General features: G+C 47.5%; 1 protein-coding gene and 1 long non-coding RNA gene across 4 annotated transcripts in view; one reads left to right on the forward strand and one right to left on the reverse strand.

The window, feature by feature from the left end:
* Positions 1-17633, reverse strand: part of RIPOR2 (RHO family interacting cell polarization regulator 2) — a 221607-nt gene extending 203974 nt beyond the window's left edge. For 2 of the 3 annotated variants that reach the window (XM_027601515.2, XM_027601514.1), the window contains exon 1: positions 17490-17633. In XM_027601515.2, coding sequence (XP_027457316.1) covers positions 17490-17565 — 76 coding nt within the window. In that variant the 5' untranslated portion in view covers positions 17566-17633. The remainder of the gene's footprint in view (positions 1-17489) is intronic. The other variant, XM_027601508.2, reaches the window with a different exon arrangement.
* On the forward strand, positions 17074-18271 carry LOC113926519. Its single transcript, XR_003521339.1, has 3 exons — positions 17074-17233; positions 17324-17410; positions 17981-18271. It is a non-coding gene; the product is annotated as an uncharacterized LOC113926519 (long non-coding RNA).
* Positions 18272-21666: the final 3395 nt, after the last annotated feature.

A 21666-nucleotide genomic window follows, 5' to 3' on the forward strand; every position in this document is an offset into this window, starting at 1 on the left:
GTCCTGGTGTTCACGTGGGTGGTGGGAATTAGAAGAATCTGATCTAAGATATAGGCAAAGGTGTAAAAAGGTAATTTAAAAACATCCACTTTTTAGTTCTAGGGTGTTTCTAGACAAAGAAATTCAAGTAAGTGCCTGGTGGTTTTTAAATTTTCTGCTACTTAGAACTAATGCCTTGGATATATAGAGAAACTATCTACTGAGCAATCATGTTCTGGGAGGCCAGAGCTGGGGAAACATTGGGTATCATGACAATAAGACTTTTTAAGGGTTAGAAATGTAAAAGCAGCAAGGTGTTCAAAAAATGGCAGGAACAGACTTCCGGGAAAGATGGCTCAGGTGCATTATTCTAAGATTACCTTGTCCCATAGTACAACTAGATAATACCCACATCAGTGTAAATAATCCAAAATATGACCCAAAGACTGGCAGAACAGACTCTCCATAGCTAAATGCAGACAAGAGGCCACATTGAAGAAGGTAGGAAGGGTGGAGATCAGTTGGGAGCTAAACGTGCTGTTCGAGAGGGACGGAGGCCATGAGCATGGAGAGGGGAGAGAAACTAACCCTCACTCCAGGCACTCCAGGCATAGGGAACCTGCACAGGGCAGAAATAACATTTGGCTGTGAAATCAGAGGGGCCTGGTTCTTACAATCAGCGGGGCTTAACACCTGGAACTTCAGAAATCAGCAGGCTGGGTTCCGGGAAAGCCAGGAGGGCAAGATGAAACTGAGTCCCTGCCCTTAAGAGGACATCGCAACAAACAGACCCACTGAGATACAGCATAGAAGCAGCAGTTTGAAAAATGCCTGGGTTATACGGGGGGAGATCTGCTTACTGATCCCAGAGTGTGTGCTGGAGGAGCAGGAATATTTGGGAGTCCTCTCCAAAAACAAAAAAGCTGGTGAGTGTCAATCCCCACCCCAACCCCGCCTCCCAGCTTAGATGCATGGACACCTACAGGAACCAGCACAGCAGGAATATTCTCCACCTCTCTTTCAAATAGTGCACCCCTCTCCTTGCTCTGTGAATCCACCCACTCCAGCCCTGGGCATGAGTTTCTAAAGTGGCTCCAGGTCCCTTCACAGAGCAGACCTGTAAACCTCTGCTAACACCACATGCCCTGCCCCATATACCTGCACCCTCCAATATGTCCTTGGCTGGAGCCCATTTGAAGAGGTGCCACAAGCCTGGTAGTGTGCAAGTAGCCCCAGTAGGAGTCAGCACCACTCCCAAGTGACTCCTATCCCAAGGAGAGGGGAAGATAACCACATATACCAGTTTGTTGTGGCCCCAGTAGGGGGCTGGGGGTAGACATCTGTTCTGACTGCTGGCCCTGCCCAGCAGTGAAAGCTTCTCAGGAGAGAACAAAGCATCCTGCAGGTCAGTGCTACTGCATCTCTGCCAAACATCTGCTCTGATTTGACTCAAGGCCAAGGGAAACCCAGACTGGCCCACTAACAACACAGGGACCAAACCCTGCTCACAACTGGGCAAAGAGAGCCATTGCAGATGACTGGACTGAGGACAACTGTGGCTCAACCACAGCACTAGGGTGCACACAACACACACAGCAGACACTCCCAAAGTGCCAGGTTCTGGTGAACAGGGGACCTTGCACTCCAAGGCACTCCAGGTCCTCTTCTCCACAAGGCCACTACCTTTGAAAGCAGGAGATGTGGCTGATTTTCCTAACACATAGAAACAGACACAGAAAGCAGGTAAAAATGAGAAGACAGAGCAATATATTCCATATATAAGAACAGGACAAAATCATAGCGAGAGAGCTAAATGACATGGAGAAATATGCCAAATAGAGAATTTAAAGTAGTAGTCATAAAGATACTCACTGAACTTGAGAAGAGTGGAGGAGCTCTGTGAGACCTTCCAAAAAAGAGATAGAAAACATGAAAAAGAACAAATCAGAGATGAAGAACTCAATAAGTGAAATTAGAAATACACTAGATGGAATAAATAGTAGACAAAGGGAGCAGAATGGATCCATGACCTGGAGGATGGAGTAATAGAAAGTTAGTCAAGCTGAATAGGAGAGAAAAAAATAAAAATGAAAAATAAATAAAAAATGAAAACAGACTCAGGGAACTCAGCAACACCATCAAACATAATAAATTTCACATCATAGGGATCCCAGAAGAAGAGAGAGAACAGGAAGCAGAAAATTCATTTGAAGAAATAATACCTGAAAACTTCCATAATCTGGGGAAGGAAACAGAAATATGGATCCAGGAGACACAGAGAGCCCCCAACAAAATCAACCCAAGGAGGTCCACACCAAGATACATAGTAATTAAAATGGTAAAAAGTAGTGATAAAGAGAATTTAAAAAGCAGCAAGAGAAAAGAAAATAGTTACATACAAGGGAAATCCCATAAGGCCATCAGCTGATTTTTCAGTGGAAACTTTGTAGGCCAGAAGGAGTAGCATGCTATAGTCAAATGCTGAAAGGAAAAATCTGCAGCCAAGCATACTCTATCCAGCAAGGCTCTCATTCAAAATAGAAGGAGAGCTAAAGAGTTTCCCAGACAAACAGAAGTTAAAGGAATTCATCACCACTAAGCCAGCCTTATAAGAAATGTTAAAGGGGACTCTTTGAGTGGAAAGGAAAGACCGTAGGCAGGAGTAAGAAAAGTAGGAAACACAAAAGCAGTAAAATTAAGTATATCTTTAAAAATCAGTGAAATAATTCACAAAATAAAAGGATGTAAAGTATGACACCTTATCCCTAAAATGTGGGGGAGGGAGGAATAAAGAATGGGTTCAAACTTAAGTGACCGTCAACTGAATACAGAAGGTGTTATGTATAAACCTAATGGTAAACACAAATCAAAAACCAGTAATAGATACGCAAAAAATGAAGAGAAAGGGGAATCCAGGTATATCACTAAAGAAAGCCAGCACCCATAAGAGAAGAAAGTATGAGAAGAACTACAAAAGCAACCATAAAACAAGTAACAAAATGGCAATAAGTACATACCTATCAATAATTACTTTGAATGTAAATGGACTAAATGCTCCAATCAAAAGACATAGGATGATGGAATGGATGAAAAAGCAGGACCCATCTGTATGCTGCCTACAAGAGACTCAATTCAGACCTAGAGAGACACCTGAAGATGGAAAGTGAGAGGATGGAGAAGCATTTCTCATGCATATGGAAGTGAAAAGAAAGCAGGGTAGCAATACTTCTATGGGACAAACTAGACTTTAAAACAAAGACTGTGACAGGAGACAAAGAAGGTCATTGCGTAATCCTAAAGGGAACAATCCAACAAGAAGATATAGCAATTGTAAATATTTATGCACCCAACATGGGAGCGCCCAAATACAGAAAGCAGCTAATAAGAAGCATAAAGGAAGTAATAAATAGTAATACAATAACAGTAGGGGACTTCAACACCCCACTTACATCAATGGATAGATCATCCAAACAGAAAATCAACAAGGAAACTGGAGCTCTGCATGACACATTGGACCAGACGGACCCAACAGATCCATTCAGAGCATTCCATCCTAAAACAGTGGAATACATATTCTTTTCAAGTGTATGTGGAACATTCTCCAGGACAGATCACATGTCAGGCCACAAGACAAAAAGATTTAAGTCATAATACCATGCACCCTTTCCAACCACAACGCTATGAAACTAGAAATCAACCACAAGAAAAAATCTGGAAAGACCACAAATACATGGAGGTTAAATAACATGCTACTAAACAATGAATGGGTCAATTAAGAAATCAAAGAGGAAATCAGAAAATACTTGGAGACAAATGAATATGAAAACACAACAGTCCAGAATCTTTGGGATGCAGCAAAACTGTTTTAAGAGGGAAGTTTTTAGCAATTCAGCCTTACCTCAGGAAGCAAGAAAAATCTCAATTAAGCAACCTAAACTTGCACCTAAAGGAGCTAGAAAAAGAACAAACAAAACCCCAAACCAGTAGAAAAAAGGAAATAACAAAGATTAGAGCAGAAATAAAAGATATAGAAAGTAAAAGAAAACAGTAGAACAATGAAACCAGGAGCTGGTTCTTTGAAAAGATCAACAAAATTGATAAGCCTCCAGCCAGACTCGTCAAAATCAGAAATGCAAGAAACCGACACCACAGGGATTATAAGGGATTATAAGAAAATATTATGGAAAATTATATGCCAACAAATTGGACCACCTAAAAGAAAAGAATAAGTTCCTAGAAATATATAACTTCCCAAAACTGAATCAGGAAGAAATAGAAAATTTCAACAGATCAGTTACCAGCAATGAAACTGAGTAATCAAAAAACTCCCAACAAACAAAAGTCCAGGACCAGATAGCTTCACAGGTGAATTCCACCAAACATTTAAAGAAGAGTTGATACTCTTTTCACCCTATTTCAAAAAAATAGAAGTGGAAGGAGACTTCTAAATTCATTCCATGAGGTCAGAATTACCCCGATACCAAAACCAGAAAAAGGACGCTACAAAAAAGAATTACAGGCCAATATCTCTGATGGACATAGATACAAAAATCTTCAACAAAATACTAGGAAACTGAGTCCAACAATGCATTAAAATAATCATTCACCACAATCAAATGAGATTTATTCCTGGGATGCAAGAGTGGTTCAACATTCACAAGTCAGTCAATGTAATTCATTGCATCAACAAGAGAAAGGATAAAAATCATATGATCATTTCAATAGATGTAGAAAAAGCATTTGACAAAGTACAATATCCATTCCTGATAAAAACCCTCAACAAAGTAGGTTTAAAGGGAAAACACCTCAACCTAATAAAGGCCATATGTGAAAAACCCACAGCCAGCATCATACTTAATGGTGAAAAACTGAGAGCCTTTCTTTCCCCTAGGGTCAGAAACAAGACAAGGATGTCCACTCTCACCACTTTCATTCAACGCAGTACTAGAAGTCCTCGCCCCAACTTTCAGACAAGAGAAAGGAATCCAAACTGGTAAGGAAGAAGGGAAGCTCTTGCTATTTGCAGTTGACATAATACTATATATTGAAAACCCTGAGGGCTCCACCAAGAAACTTCGTGAATGAAAGAAACTGAAAAGAAATTGCATGAGATTCAAAGTTATAGAGCTTGTTGGTTTCTCTGAGTCACACATGAGTCATTTTTGAAAGCACTGTGTTCAGAAAGACAGTTTTATAAATGAGAGCTATTTACAGGTAACACTAAAGGTGAAAAGTCACTCAATACTGCACAAGAGGCTGTGTGATTAGTCAGAGCTACTGTGTGCAGAAGAGGGGAACTGCTTCCCTTGGTTGTATTTGGCTGTTCCTGACGATTTTATTAGATATTTTTAATGGTGTGCATTTGGCCACAGGCATGGAGGAGAGCTGAGGTTCACTATGTGGGGGTCTCACTAATTCAGATTTATGATAATGCACCTTAAGTAGTCTAAAGAGTACCTTTGCTTCGCAGATGAAAAATGAAGGGCAAAAGAGCAGATGGAAGAGATTCATCTCCTAAAGCACTCTGGAAGTTCAGGATGTAAATAGTGGGGACACTGACTGTAAGTCCTTGTTTCTCCTGAAAAATAAGGAGCCCTGAGAATTTCTACAAGTCAATATTTGGTATTCTATTTCCAGTTGCTGTGTGTTTTTATTTTCTCTTTCTGTACATTTTTAAAAGTGAAAAATAATTCATGTATACTCTGAAAGAAATTGGTTGTATGAATCTGGAGCGTTAATTCTCCTTGTGATTTCTTTGAATTTGTGACCATTCATGGTGTATAATGGAGATCATAGCGGTCTTAAATGCAAGACCACGACCATTTTAAAGAGAGTAAATCGGGGGGAATCACGAGGTATAGCGCGGGAATTCCCCCTGAAAGGAACCTGGCAGGAGAGCAGAGGCTGAAGACCAGGGGGATAGAACGCGCGTGTTCGCCAGTGGAGGCCAAGGGCAAGAAGAGGCGGGTCCGTCTGTCTGTCCTGGCTCCTGAGCCCCCCTGCCATTCACTGGCTGCTGGGGTGTGGGTCTGCTGGCTGACATCCAGGGCCCCACAGTCCCGACACCGCAACGGCCAAAAGGAACCACTCAGGCACATGCCACATTCTGGATTCCCCCAGGTTCCTAGAAGCAAGTGTTCCATTTTTCAAACAGTAAAACAAGAGTAAGCCCATTAAGAACTTCATGATAAATTCTGTATATTTTCATAATAAATTATACTTTTAAAATAACTAAAATTGTAAAGGTATGCTCTCGGGCACTATCCTAAATATTTTCCCACGCTCGGTCTCGCCCAGCCCTCCGGACTCTAGAGAGGGGTGGAGATTCCGCCCCGCCATCGGCGGATGAACCTGGAGGCGCTGAAGGATACAAGAGCGCAGGGCTCACTGGTGGCCGAGCCTGCTGCAGCTTGGGGAGGGCAGGAGCTCCGTGGTGACGCACGCACCTCTCCCCAAGGTCAGAGAGGAAAGTGGAGAGCGTGACCTCCACGGGAGGGGCTGGTCTCCAGGTGCCAATCTAAGGGAAGGCGCATGGAGGAGGTCCCCAGTTTCAGGGTGACCACGTACACACGATGACCTAGGAGCAGGTGGAGTTGGGGGGTCCTGGTGGGTATGGAGAGAGGCGTCTTCTGGGGAACCCAGCAGCAGCCCTGAACTGCGCTTGGGAGTCTGTGCTGGGGAGGAAAGGGCCCCCGGGGTGGGGGGGGGCGTCACCACATCCTGCAGCGACTCAAGTGGAGTCGCTCTCGCTCCACCCTCTTCCGCCGTTCAGCTGAGCCTCTGCGCAGTTGTGGGGAAACAGGGTCAGAAGCCACCACCAGGATGGGAACCAGCCGAACAGGGAGGGAGAGGCGAGTCTTGCGGATCAAGGGATCACGAGCAGGGCTGGAACTCCGGAGGCCACAACCCTGCTCTCAGAGGGCAGGCTGAGCCTGCCTGAACTCCCCTAGTTCTGCCCGAGATGCAGGGGGCACCTGTCTGGCCCAAGCCGGTTGTTTGTTCCAGACGAGGCTCTGCTCTGAGCCCAAGCGGGTTGGGTGGCCAGTTTCTCAGTGGTCCTCACCACCCTTGTCTGGCATAGTAAAGAAATTGGGCACTTGGGGTAGATATTCCACAAAGATTTTAACACTTTGCTAGTGTTCTCCTTATGTGTATTTCTCAGCTTCCTGAGCATTGAGCAAAGCTCCGGACACACGGCACCCAGTAGATACCACACACCCCCTTTACTGGGGCAGACATTGCCAGCCCTGGAGACCACCTTTGGGAGACCCCCAGAGCTGTCTGCATTTCAGTGGGACCCAAACTTTGAGATGTGGGGGCAGAGTGAGATGAATTTTCAAAATAGACTTCTCAGGGGGCTGGAAAAATGGCTAGATTGGGAGTCGGTTGATTTGAGCCGGAGTGCTGGCAAGTGAAAGTTTTAGCAGTAAAAACGAGCGGGGATTGTGAGGAAATGATTTTGAATCTGGGCTGTATTCTGTCACTTAGTAACTATGAGGCCCTTAGCAAGCCCTTCAATTTGTCTGAGCCTCCAAGTCCTCCCCTGCAAAACGGATTCAATGACCAACCTCGTGGGGTTGGATGGAGCATTCAGTGAAAGAATGACTCAGCACCTAGCATGGTGCCTGGTGGGAGTCCTGTCCCAGGGGAAACGGTAGGTACTCCCTGTCGCTCCTTTCTCTCGGAACCTTCGTTCCCACACAAGTGAAAGCGGATAATACAGATCTTTCTACCATACAGAGTAGCTATGCATTTCCAATGAGAGAATATAGGTGAAATCAGCTCGAGCCACAAAAGCGTAAGGTTGGAATCGTGTTTATCAAGTTGACACGCTGGGACCCGGCGTCTGGGCCACACCGGCGTCAGGAAGCGATGGGTTTGTTTGGGGAGTGGGTTTGGTTTGATGTGGGAAGAGGTAAGGCGAGGCCCTGAAAACAGGGTTGTATCTGGGACCGGAAAACACTGCGCCTGGGATGACCGGGGCAGCAGAGTGCTGGAAGGGGTACCCCTAACGTGTGATGCAAGGCGGGGTGCACAAGACACCGTGGCCAAGCTTCTGGCCTAGGCAAGAAAGGATGTTTGTGTATTGAACGCCACGATGGTAAGTGGTCCAACTGGCGCCTCGCAGATGATCAAAGACCTGGAAGCAAGTCCCATAGCCTTGGAGGGGCCGCTCGCCATACCCCACATCACAGATGACATAGAAATGGAGCTTGCATTGAGGGACGGTGAACAAAAGAATATGTCATCTCACCCTGAGGATTAGGTTTCTCAGTTTAAAACCCAAACAGCTTCATTTTAACTGTGAAGTTAAATTCAACTTCAACTTCATTTAACTTCTATTTGGAAGGAAATCAAGTTTTGTCCTTTGGGGGAATTCTAACAATGTCTGGGCTACTCATTTAAAAGCTGGATTAAAAGCTGAAAGCTAATGTACATGATCTCCTTAAGAAATCAAGACATCCTTTCACTCTTTTCCTTTGGCTGCAGGATGTTCTCGCTCTTGATGCAAAACACATTTTAATTTGAGTTAGGGAGGAAAAACGGAGAGAGAACGGGGCAGCCAGAAATCTCCCCAACTCCAGCAGGACTCCTGGGTCCTCCGAGACTGTATCTTAGCTTATGGGGGCCAATACAGCTGTGTGCTGATTCTGGATCTCCCTCTGGTGAGAGCGATCCCCGTCTAGGATAGAGCTTCTACAACCACGTACAGGAGGCTGGACGACTGGTCTGACACATTCTGAACTGTAATCGTTTTGCCCCGATTGAGCACCCTGAGTAGGTCTCACCGATACTTCCAGAGTATAGATGAGGCACAGGGGGGCTCCAGAGAGATGCATTGTCCTTGATTTGCCTACAGCTTCCCCTGAGAGGGGAACAGATACATGAAGACCATGGAGACCTGGGGGGTTGTCCACTCTGCTGTCTACCCAGGATTCTTGACTAGAAATCTTATCACCTGCAAATAATCACACCTTATAAAGGTACAACCAGTAATGGGATACTATCTGTAATGAAGAACAAACATTCATGCCACAACATGGATGAACCTCAAATGTATTCAGCTGAGTGAGAGAAACCAGACTCAAAAGGATCCAGACTATAGGTGTCCATCTATAAGATATTCTGGAAAAGGCAAATCTAGAAGACAGAAAAGAGATCATTGGAGAGATCATTGGTTCACAAAGTCTGGGGAGAGGGCTGGATGGCAAATAGGGCAGGAGGGAATGTTTGGGGGGTGGAACGTCTAGACCTTGATCTTTGAGGTAGGTAGTTAGAAAGTATTCATCAGCCACAGATGTTTGTCAACATGATAGGACTGTGTGCCGTAAAGTACAAGTACTCTTTATAAAAAGTACTCTCTGTAAATCATACCTCAATAAACTTGACTAAAAAAATTTTTTAAGAACAATTAACAAAGATTAAATGACAGATATGTTGAAGTGTTTAGAGCGAAGTGTCAAGCATTAAAAAATAAGATTTGCTGATGGTTCGATAGAGGAATGGAGGTACGGATAGAGAGGAGATAAAGCCAGTAGAGTAAAACATCAAGGATAGAATCTAGGTGGTAGGAGTGTAGATGTTCCCACTGTAATTCCTGCAACTTTTCTGCATGTGAAAATTGTTACTAATGAAATCTTGGAACACATTTAAAGAACAGAGCTCACACATTTCCTTTGTCACTGGTGCCATTTAGAGGGGTGCTTGCAAGCCCATGCAATTCCTCTCATGCCGTGTCCTCTGATGGGCTCAAAACAGCATCCTTTCTGTCCCTTTGAAGCCATCCAGATAGAACGAAAGCTTCCTCTTGGTCCAGAGGGGAAATCTCTTGAGGTTCTTTGCAGCCTCGTTTACATGTATTTGCTCTTTTCCCTTTAACCCAGTATTAGCAAACAAATTGTCTGTCACTGACTTGAAAATGGAAGGATTGGATTAATTTGGCTCTTTTGGTAGCAAATCCTCAGGGAACAAAACTTTGGGCGGCAGCATTCAGAGCCAGCAAATATCCTGGGCTCTGTTTTCTCCATCTTGCCTGGCTATTCTGTGTGCAGACTCTGGCTCTAGATGTCTCTCTCCATTCTGTGACGGGGACAAGTGCCAAGCCACCCATTCCCAAGCACGAGAACACCTCTGGTGCCTTGAAAACCAGGCACCAAGGGATCAGCCTGCAAGGGGATAGGGAATGTCTTGGTTCCAAGCTGGCATTCATTTTGGTGGGAGAGGGGGGCGGGGCGCAAAGATTCGCCCTTTGTAGGGGAATGGTTCCACCCTACATTACCACCATCTGGGGACTCAGAGGCCGCACCCCATGGGTGCAGAAGTCAGAGACTCCAGGCAAGGTGAATAATTAATCAGATGCTTCAGTCCTCACCCAGTACAACCCATTTTTACAATTATAATCTATATGTGTGTATATTTCAGTAAGTCAGATTAGGTATACTTAAACTGCCCAAACTCTGCAAGCCTGCATTTCCATTTAGCTGTATGGACCCAGTATAAAGATATTTATGGCTCTTGACTGACATAGGAAGGTATTCAAGTTATGTTGCTAAATGAAACAAGCAAGTTGCAGAGCAGATCCGACGAAAAGGATACATTGAGTGATTTTAGTGAAAGAAATGTGAGCACTCAGCTGTAGGGTGGGAGGCTGGGGATCCTAGATGACTTCCCCTGTCTCATGTGTTTGTGTGTTGCCTTTATCCTTAGATCATGGAGACAGTGGCTTTGTATCAGATCAAAACAAAATGAACAGGTTTGTTTTTTAGTGTTCCTGCCCAAGCTCATGGTCTTCCCAGTCTTGACAGTGAAGTGCCACTGTGTGTGTGCATGTGTGGACACGCATGCATACACACACACACATTCATACGCAGTTCAACAATTTCTAGCCTTGCTATTTCGGAGGATACCCTGGTGTGCACGTAGGGGGTTATATTTGGCGAACATATTTCGAGATGGTTTCCATTCCCTTAGGATCCTCCTTCCCCCACCCCCAACTTAATAGACTAGCTTAACACTATGGAGAAAATGTGCTATTTTGCTAATTTTCTGCTTCTAACCAGAGACCAAGTTGTTATTCTAGTGATTAACTTTGGGGCTCTTTATATCCGTCTACAACCAACCAACCTGAGAATAAAAGGCTTCAGGATCCGTCACTAAGCCCTGAGTTCTCTAATCCCTCTGCTGTTTTCATTCCTTTTTATTTTTGTTCATTGTAGTTGTTCTGTGCTTCTTCTTCCTCTCCTTCCCTTTGCCCTCCACACCCTCTCTTTTGTCCATCCTTGGCTGGAAACAGCTAAAATATCGGTCCAGATCAATGGACATACAAAGAGAGCACTTTCTCAACCAACAGAACCCCCCTTGAATTATTCACAGTGTCTCCCTTTCTCGGGTTTCCCATCCCTTTTTTTCTCCTCGATAGGAGCTGGAATGGGGCCCTGGGTAATGGCGCTCCTGGACTCAATCATGAAGGCAGCAAGAAGAAGGGTAAGTCTTCTAAAGAAGCAATTGTTCTTCTGGATCATGAGGAAACAGGGAATGCCACGTGTGAAGGTATATAAATAATCCTTACATCAGTATGAATGCTGGGGCCTCTAAACAAAATACAGCCGAATTCTCCCTAATTGGCAGAACTGTGGGGGTAAACAGACGTGGGGAGAAGCTCACACCCGGTAAGGGGGGGGGCTGCCCTCTGTCTGAGCAGAGGATGTTAATGGACAATTTTAGCAGGTGGATAAACTGGAGCCCAGGAGAATATGTAACTTGGGGATAACAGGGAATGTCCTAAAAGGCTTCCTTCTTCATTTTTTTATGCTCGGGGTGACCTCCTCATTGACATCCTTCCGAATTTTTAAGCTCATGGCTTTAAAGGAGCCAGAAGCCACGAGAGGAATTCTGCCCCCCACCCTGGGGAGGGGGTAGGGTGACGGAGCTGAGAAGGCCAGCCTGGAGCAGCCGCTGTGCCCCAGGGAGTGGACATCCGCGAGCAATGCTGATGGAGCCAGAACGACAGCTGGAGACCGGCGGCGGCACACCCTCTGCTCCAGTCTGGGCCGTCTGGGCGTCAGGGCGCTGGAAGGCTGTATCCGCAGCCCCACGGCTTGCCCCAGCCCATGCAAGGATCCCGGGGCGAGGAGCCCCGGGGAGAGTCGGAGAGGGCTCCGGTCGACAGCCCATCGGGGGAGCCTTGCCAGGTAAGAGGAAAGCGGGAGCAGCAAGCAATAGGAAGCGGGCGGCCCTGTGAGCTGATGCTGGTGCTCGGGTGCGGGGCCAACTGCACAGCAGTGGCCCCATGGACCGAGGCGCCCTGCACTCTCCCCCTTCCATGGGCCTCTCTGGCTCCCTGGGACCCGCCCAGCATCAGCTCTTGGCTTCAGCTGCTTCTGGAGACCACCAGTAGTGTAGAAGAGACCACAAGAAATTTCTAGAAGCAGAGCACCCCGTGGGGTCAGGAAGGACTGCTGGCTTCATCTGTCCTTGTGCAGGACGGTCAGTGGAGGACTGGCGTGGACAACCACGGCCCGGGGACAGGTCTGCAGAGCTCCGCCTGCCGCCTGCAGGCCCTGCTCCGCCTTGCCGTGGTTAAGAATCCCCCACACGGAGCCAGGGGAACGGTGGGGGCAGCCGAACGAGACAGCCAAGTCCCAGTGTCCCTGGGAAGGAAGTCACCAGTATCTGAGATGGCAGCATTCCCTAAGCTTAGCTGTGTAGTGGCCCGGTCACTGTGGTCTTTTCAGGGACACACAGAACTCAATTCCATTCCGTTCCCTGGGGCCCACAGAGGCTGTTGTCCTGCGGCCTTGTCCATCGAAGCTCCACCCAGACACAGAGCGAAACCCTTCAAAGAGGGCAAACCAGCAAGTCCCACTCAGACTAAGTTGTCAGGATGGATCTACTTGTACTGAAAATGGCGGCCTGGGGATCCACTCTTGGCAAACACACCATGTTTTCCAGAAGAAAGTTGTTGTTGCACCCCCGGGGCTAGAGTGGTCTTCCCTGGCTTGGCTGGCCCCTCCTGCCCGGGGTGGTGCCCTCGGCCAGACATGGGGTTGGGTGAGGTCGAGGCTGAGGAAAAGGGGCTCCCTTCTCCAGCACGGCCTTTCCCCCAGCCCAAAGGCATGGTGGGGGCACTGGTGACCCGCCTGTACTGTCCCACGTGTCACCATCACCACCATTTCAGTTCTCTCAGATGTCAACAGCCATCATGCCAGGCACTATGCAAGGAGCTGACACAATTAGGTCTTAATCCCCTAGTAGCACCACGAGGCTGGAACCCTTATGATAGCCCTTTTATGGTGAAGGAAGTGGACATCCAGGGAGGTCGAGTGACTTGCCCACAGACCCGTAGCTAAGAGGTTGTAAGAAGTCCAATCTCCCAGTTATCAAAGTGGATACACTTGCCAGGCTTCCTTTCCCTAATGTCTCCTAATGTCGGCAGAGTAAAGGAAGGAAAGGTTCGAAGCAGCTCCCTCTCACCGCCCGGACACTGCTATCGCATTCAGAGAGTCCAAGTGCCCCCTGCGCTATTACTCATACCCCTCTTTACCTGGGGGTGTCAGGTAAGCAGCCGGATAGGGTTTCCAGGGCATGGGATGAGCCCCTCCTCAGTCTGCCCCCATCACGTGTTTGGGTCTTTCTCTGGTGGCCCCTTTAAAAATGCAAACATCCCTGAGAAGGGTAACACATTCTAGCTCTCATCCCTTGGCTCCATTATGTTCCATCCCGCACTACTGTGGATTCTAAATAACATCAATATCTCATTACAGACACCCAGAGTGAAAAGAAAAGGAAAGGGGCACTAAGGGAAAATGGACTTTGGGAGTGTTGCTTTTAACAGGGATATAATTTTGATTGAACTTAAACCTTTCCGGAGTACGCTAGGTGCCAGGCATCTTGCTGAGAGTTAGAGGCATACAGAACACGCTCAGAATTGGTTTCTACTTGAGGAGATTGGAATATGGACTGTGTGTTGAATAATATTAGAGGAGCATTGATTTTATTAGGCAGTTATATAGAAAAAGGACCTTACTTTTTAGAGATGCTCTTACTAAAATATTTAGAGTAGAGATGTCATAATGTCTGCAATTTATTTTAAAATACTTTGGCAGGAAGAAGATGAAACGAATATGGCAAAATGTTAGCAGCTGTTAAATTTAGGTGATAGGTATATGGGATTCATTGTGCTATTTTCTCTACTTTTCTGTATGTTTGAAAATTTTCATAATAAAAAGTAAAAAAGATTCCCAGCAGCTCAAAATCCAGGTTCTATTGCAAGGATGACAGGTTTTGTGATAAGCAGAATCCAAAGATGGCAGCTTGATTCTTGACCCTGGTATATATATGTTCATGTAATTCCCTTATCTAGAGTTTGGGAAAGATTTGTGGGTATGATGAGATTTTACTTCCATGATTAGGCTATGTCATATGGGCAAAGATTAAGGATTTTGCAGATGTAATTAAGATCCCTGATCAGGGGCGCCTGGGTGGCTCAGTCGTTAAGCGCCTGCCATCAGCTCAGGTCATGATCCCAGGGTCCTGGGATCGAGCCCCGCATCGCGCTCCCTGCTCAGCGGGAAGCCTGCTTCTCCCTCTCCCACTCCCCCTGCTTGTGTTCCCTCTCTCGTTATGTCTCTGTCAAATAAATCAATAAAATCTAAAAAAAAAAAAAAAAATCCCTGATCAGTTGATTTTGAACGAATCAAAAGATTATCCTGGCTGGGCCTGGCCTAATCAGGAGAGCTCTTTAAAGGAGAGATTACAGGCAGCACCAGATACTCTCCGGGTTGGCCTTGAGAAAGCAGAACTGCCATGTTGTAGAGAGGGCCATTCGACAGGGAACAGCAGGGAGCCTTCAGTTGCTGAGGGCCTCGGTCCTACAACCACAAGGAACTAAATTCTGCCAACAACCCTTGAGTTTGGAGGGAGACCGTGAGCCCCAGAGGAGATGGTGGTTCTGGGTGACGCGTTGACCGCAGCATTGGCAGACCCCTCACTAATTCATGCCCAGTTTCCTGACCAATGGAAACTGCAAGGTAATAAATGCGTGTTGTTTTAAGACGATAAACTTGTGGTAATTTGTTACAAAGCAATGGAATACAAATGCAGGTTTTGGCTGTTGAGGCAAATCTAATTGATTAGAAATAGCAGAGCTGGCTCAGAAAGGATTCCAAGCCTGGGAGAGCGCAGTTGAGCTGTGGTTATTGGCAATGCCTGCCCGGGCACGGAAGTGGTGGCACGTCGCCCTTTTATTGCCATTCACCAGTCCCTTTGTGGTTTGGGGAGAAAAGGGTTATTAACTTATTTTTCTCAATGACAGAAAAACCCCGAGGGTTATTCTTGGGTCTCTGAGTCAGAGCGGACGCTGACCTGTGAGAAAAGCCTCAGAGAAAGGGATGGAAAAAGTTATCAAAGACGGGGCGCCTGGGTGGCTCAGATGGTTAAGCGGCTGCCTTCGGCTCAGATCATGATCCCAGGGTCCTCGGATCAAGTCCCACATTGGGCTCCCTGCTAGGCGGGGAGCCTGCTTCTCCCTCTGCCTCTCTCTCTATGAATAAATAAAACATTAAAAAAAAAAGTTATCAAAGACAGAGCTTAGCAACTGCAGAACAATGCCGAGGGCTAGCCTGGTGTTTGCAGTGAGACACTTCTCCATCGTTCTTTCTCTTCAGTGTCTTCACTCTGTTTCCCTTTCTATGGCCTCTAATTCCATGGCCTCTAATTCAAATATGCACAGGTGTTCCATGAGTTGGAAAAAATCAACCCAAAACAAAGTCACTTGATCCCCTGCTATTTCTGACTCATGCTGCCTTGAACCCGGCAGGGCTCTTGACCAGCCTGGAGGAGAGTCAGAATCCCCTCCTTCCTCAGATGCTTATGCCAATGAGGTCGGGACCGGCCTGCTTCATGTCAAACTTGGAGGAAGCACTTATTAACACATCACTCTTTCATAGTAAACCCGTGCAGGAACCTTCCCCCGAGGCCCAGACGTTAGTCTCATCACTCAAGTAAAATCGCGATAACGAAACCGGTCTTTGCCCCAAATTCTTGTTTGTGGAGGGTTGGCCACCTCACTGTGAGACAGCACAGACCAATCCATCCTTTCTCAGTGACACGTCCCATGGCAGAGGTGTTGTCCGAAACCCGTGGGACCACAGCCCTTTCCCCAGGGAGGCAGAAACTGAAATCTGAACTCAAGTAGGCTCAGGTGAAAGAAGCAGATGAATAAGAAGGTTAAGGCTCTCTGAAAATTGCTCACAGCTCTTTAATTGTATTAAAGATTTTGCTGGGCGCAGCTGCTCGTCTGTGGGGTGCCATTTGAAACCCAACCAGCCCAGCGTGGCCCCCTAAGCTAGTAGACCACCACTGTGTTATTTATGTTCCTAAACCACTCATTCCTCTTAATCTGTCTGCATCAGGGGCTTCTAACATGTAAATCTCGTCAACATATAACTAGACTTAAATAACGCCCCGTGATGGGCCTCGAATGAGAGCAACACCTGGCCCTGAAACCAGGGCTCCGTGGCCCACAGTAGTCCCATCCTCATCCAAGCGTCCTATCGGCTATTTAGCATTTAAAGAGTTCACAGCCAGGGTTTAGACTTGAGAGCTCTGAGAAATTAGCATGTTTTTGCTTTTCTGGAAAATTCAGGAAACCTGGCAACTTAGACCTCCATCCCTCATGAAAGCAATCTGATAACATTGAACAGTGGGTGCCTTTCTGCGGGAGGACATGTGCTCCCCCCTTTCAGCACAGTCCCCACCGCTCCCTGTTGCCTCCTCAGGCTGAGGCCACATGTCAGTTGTAGTTTGTCATCATGGCTTCAGTGTTGCTTTTCTGAGGACAAAGAAGAAAGGGAGCCGTTCCTCACTGCTGTGAAAACCGCCCTGTGGTTCTCAAACTAGCCTGGCTGAGTGTGTGAATTTGCTGACATCTGACGTAAATTACCCTTTCCAGCAACAGACACACGCCAATGTTACTTATTGGTGGGTAATGGTCTGGGCATACATTTGGAATGCTTTTTCCTTCTCAAATTACTTCAACACCGAAATCTCCCTTTTGGTTAGCGTTCCTGTCAACTCAAGGGGAACCTCAGCGTGAGTCTGATCATTTAAGAAACAGATGACTTGTCCTTTAAAGGAAATGTGACTCCCTCGCGTTTGACCCACTCTAACTATATGGTTGTTCCACTCAGACGCGGCATGTTCTCCCCCCCACCACCAATAAATGAAAGTTCCAGTTCCCACAACGCCTTGACTGGTATAAATATCTGAATTTTCCATCTAGATGCAGAAAGAAAGAGGCCCTCTCCCTGCTTGAAACAAAGTGTATTTCGTTACCCCTAATTAGGATCGAGCTGCAGGAAGCAAACGGGAAGAGAAGAGGAAAACGAAGGCCTTCAGGAGAGGGTGCCCAGGACAACGGAGAAGGGGGCAGGTAGGAGCGTGTGGGGAGGGTGGAGAGAAGGCAGGCCAGCAGCGAGGAGGGGCGCAGGCCACACCCTTGGGACACTCACGGTTGAGCTGCCGCCTCCGGATCCGGTCCCTCCATGGCCTGTTTCTGATCCAGTGCAATCGAGAAGGTAGCACCATGGTCCCAAGGTGAGCCTTCTAAAACCTTCTCATGGCGGGGAGCGAAAGGGCGTGGGCGCACAGCGATACGGAAGACAAGGCCAAGTGCACAAAAATTAAAAAAAAAAAAAAAAAACACCCTCTTCTCTTTTTTTGTGTCTGAGGCTTCCGCTGACTTCTTTAATCTTATAACTTGCTTTTCCTTTCCTTCCCTGAACTCCCCACTGGCCTGAAGGCGCTGTGGCGCGGGACTGTGGGGCCCAGCCTCTCCCGGCCTCCTGTACCATGTTTTATGCATGAAGATGGTGAGGCCGTAATTGATTCGAGCGGAGCTCCTATGTCGGCCCCGCGTCCGAGGAGCTGGGCGCTGGCGGGGGGAGGGCAGGGGGCCGTGTCTGCGGGAAGAATGGCCTGAAATGGGAATCCCTCTCGGCAGGCAGGATTGAAGATCAGAGCGTGGCTGCCAGGAACGCGGAGCAGGACGGCTGGAGCCCGAATCAGGGCAACGGCCCTCACCTTTTAGGGCACATGATTTCTTTACTGCTGGGTCCCTTGCACCTGGCACAGGGCGGGCGAACAATACTTATTTGTTGAATAAATGAATGGTTCAGTGATAACCAACCGAAGGACTTTTTGGTGCCCGCGTGAGTCCTTTCCGCCAGTGAACCTGCTTGGCTCACGGTCCTCAGATAGGCTTGCTTGAATCTTCTGGCCCATGTCCCTCACCATGCTTTTCTCTCCATCAGGGACCATACTCCCTCCTCGCCCACCCACTCGTGCTTGGAAATCTCATTTTCCTGTGAGGCATTCCTGGAGCCACAGGGATGGGGCCAGCCCCGTGCACCTGCACCCCTCAGGCTGCTCTGGCCCACAGCCAGATGGTCCTTGTTTGTTCGTTGGTTTGCTTCACTGTGTGTCCAAATGGCGAGGACGCTTCTTGGTGGCAGGTGCTGTGTCGTCCTCTTCCCGAGCTGCCTCGGACTTTGGTTCACTGGGAAACTGGTGACATCAAGGAGCGGCTGGGGCCTTCTGCCGCCCCAGTCTCCACCAGTGCCCCCCCAGACCACCCTGAATAAATATACAGTCTAACTCAATACACTGCATGTCCTCCACGCAGGACCCCAGCTCCTGAAGCCGCCTTCTGCAGACATTGCTGAGCTGCGCCTGTGCGGGGAAGCGCTCTGGATTGTTCTGCCCTGTGCAATGTCTGCTTGCTCCAGACAGCCAACAGCTATTGATCGAAGCCTTAGGGACAGTCTTGCCATGAGGTCCCAACTGGAGAAAAGTGACTCTCCAGTTCCCAAATGTAACCCAAGAGAATCCAGCAGCTGGCTGAAGGCAGAAACCACCCTGTCATGTCTCTTCTGTGTGTCTCTCACGGCCACAGCAGGGGGAGGGGGACGGGGAGCTGCTGAGACGTGGGAGTTGGGAGGGACATCCCTGTGCCTTGCTGGCTTCGGCTCAGAAGGGAAAGAACCTACAGACCTCCCAGGGTTGGTGCGATGAGATGAGGTAAAGTTAAGACTAGGGGTTGGCAGGGCGTGGGATAGTTCCCCAGGAGCTCACTAGTAAACCAGGGGATAAAGTCATTTCCGAAATACCTGGGTGCAAACTCTTGGTAGCCCGCTGACTCACCTCCTGCCTTTGACATCACTGGACCTCAGTATCTTCATCTGTTCGATGGGGCTAAGAACGGCAGCCGCTGCCTTAGGGTTCGGCTGATGTCACGAGTGGATACGCGCCACGGGCTAAGAATTGTGTTCAGCATAAAGAAATCGCTCCTTGTTGTTGGCTAGCAACGCAATTTCATCCAAGTTGGCAAACTCCCTGGGCCTTTGGTTCTTTATCTGCAAAACGAGGGGGCCTGGGGTACCTTTATCAAGAATCCTGAGTATTCGTTTCCTAGTGCTGCCGTAGAACAAATTACCACCAATTTCGTGGTATAAAGCAACACATACGTCTTACCTTACAGTTGGGGAGGCCGAGGTCTGAAGCGGGTCTCACCAGGCTGACAGACACCAGGGTGTCCGCAGGGCCCCAGGGGAGGCCCTGTTCCTCGCCTTTGCCAGCTTCTAGGTGCCTTCTGCAGACAGTGCTGAGCTGCGCCTGGGCGGGGAAGCACGCTTGAATCTATTTCCAGGTGATCTTGGTTAGCCTGAGGGACCACCACCCCGTGGGAGGGGACAGTTTACACCAAATACAGTGACTCAGCAACTGACCCTCAATTGGGGTCACCTGGGGCTTAGTGGGGCGAGACAATCACCACCGGACCCTGATGTGCCTGCCCCTGAAGCTTCGTTTTCTGAAGCAGGGGGAGGGGAGAGACCGAGACCAGGACAAAATCTATGTAAGGCAGCTACTGAGAAGGTTGTAGGGGCTGTTGCAAGTGGACACAGGCCCCTGGAATGACGCCGGCCGTAGAAGAAAACCTCCTATCTGATGAGGGCCTAGGAATGGATGTTCTCACAGTCTTCTCTGCACCTGACCCCCACAACCGTTCCTGGCAACGCATTTCTGCTCTACATGGCGCTTACCATAAATCAGATCGGGGGGCCGCCAACGAGACACGTGAGTGAAGAGGAAGCTCAGAGAGGATGCTCGCTTCGGCCACCTTGGTTCGCCATGGACTCTTCAAAGTCTGTGCCTGCAAAGAACTTGAGCCTATAGTATGTGATACAAAATTAAGCATTTTTTTCTTCTTCTTTTTCTTTTGCCATCAGTATCAGACCTTCTTTCCTCCTCATTAAGCTGCACATTTCCTCAAGCCTCTGCAGCATGAGTCACTGCTTTTCTGATGCACATAATTCACAACAGCAGCTGAGGGAGAAGAGCAGGTCAGAGGGGGGTGGAAAAGTACAGTTAAGTCTGAAATGAAAGGCAGTTGAAAAGTTTGCATTTCCTCTTCTCTAGTTCATTTCAATGCAGATCAGCCGTTTGCTCATTATAATCACGGAGAGACTGGGTTTGGGGGCAGGGGGGCCGAAGCAAAGAGCAGAGGACTCGCCGCCATGCTTTCTCGTGCTTTCGGGTCACACTGGCCGCACTCTGGACCCATAGCTCCCACCATATGGTTCTCTCTTCTGACTCCTCGAGCCTCACCTTTTCCTCCATCAAGCACATATTCATGCATGCCTGGAATAAGTGGTCTGTGGAGTGTTCTCCTCCCCGGGAACATTTTCATTTGTGCTAAGTGTCAAATATCAATTTTGACTCTTCTCTGGGCCCGCGTTGCTATGAAATTTTCATAAGCTGCAGAATTTCATGGCAAACACAGATTCTGCTAGGAGCAATGTGTTTAAAAGAACATGGGGAGGGGGGAAGCATAATTATGAGATCCTTTCTTCATTTTTTCCTTCAACTCATTTTCAATAAATGGAAACTCGATGTCACGTTCAGGAGAAAGCAGGCCAGCACGTTTATTTCTACTTGAAAACTGTCCTGGGGAGAAACAGACCTTTAAGGACTCAGTGGAGGATGGAAACCGCTGAGACAAGGCACATCATGCTGCTTTGAAAGCAAACCACTACGGGAAAACTTGGTATTATTTTTGAGTAAGAGCTCATCAAACACCAGGAGGAAAGAATAGCACAGCACTTAATTGGTTTGTCTCCTGCCACAGATGCACATGCAGGACATAGGGCTCAGCTTGTGCTCTGGAAACGGGAAAGGGAATAGGAACCAGGTCCTCGCGATGGCTCTCGGGCTGGCTATCTACCCACACCCATGGAGTGCTTACCAAGAATTAGGCTTTGTGTTGCATGCTTTAAGGAGATACATGCTTTTATTTCATTTCCCCCATGTTCTTATTAATAAGTAATGAGAGCAATTGCGTTTTACAGAGAAGAAAGTGAAGCCCAAGAGTGGTTGCTCTAGATAGTAATTATTGAATACGTGCTTTGCATTTATTAATTCATATCACTGTCATGATGATCATGAGCCCATTTTGCAGATGGGAAAACCGAGGCACAAAGAAGTTCAGTGATTTGCCACGATCACACGCCTAGCAAGGGGCTGAATGGGATATGAATTCAGATAACCTGGCTCTGTGTTTAACCACAGCCTATATTAACTCTTCAGGTCAAGTAATTAAAAAGCACTGCCATGTAACCGCACACCGAACGC

This window comes from Zalophus californianus, chromosome 7 (genome assembly GCF_009762305.2).
Source record: "Zalophus californianus isolate mZalCal1 chromosome 7, mZalCal1.pri.v2, whole genome shotgun sequence".
NCBI lineage: Eukaryota > Metazoa > Chordata > Mammalia > Carnivora > Otariidae > Zalophus > Zalophus californianus.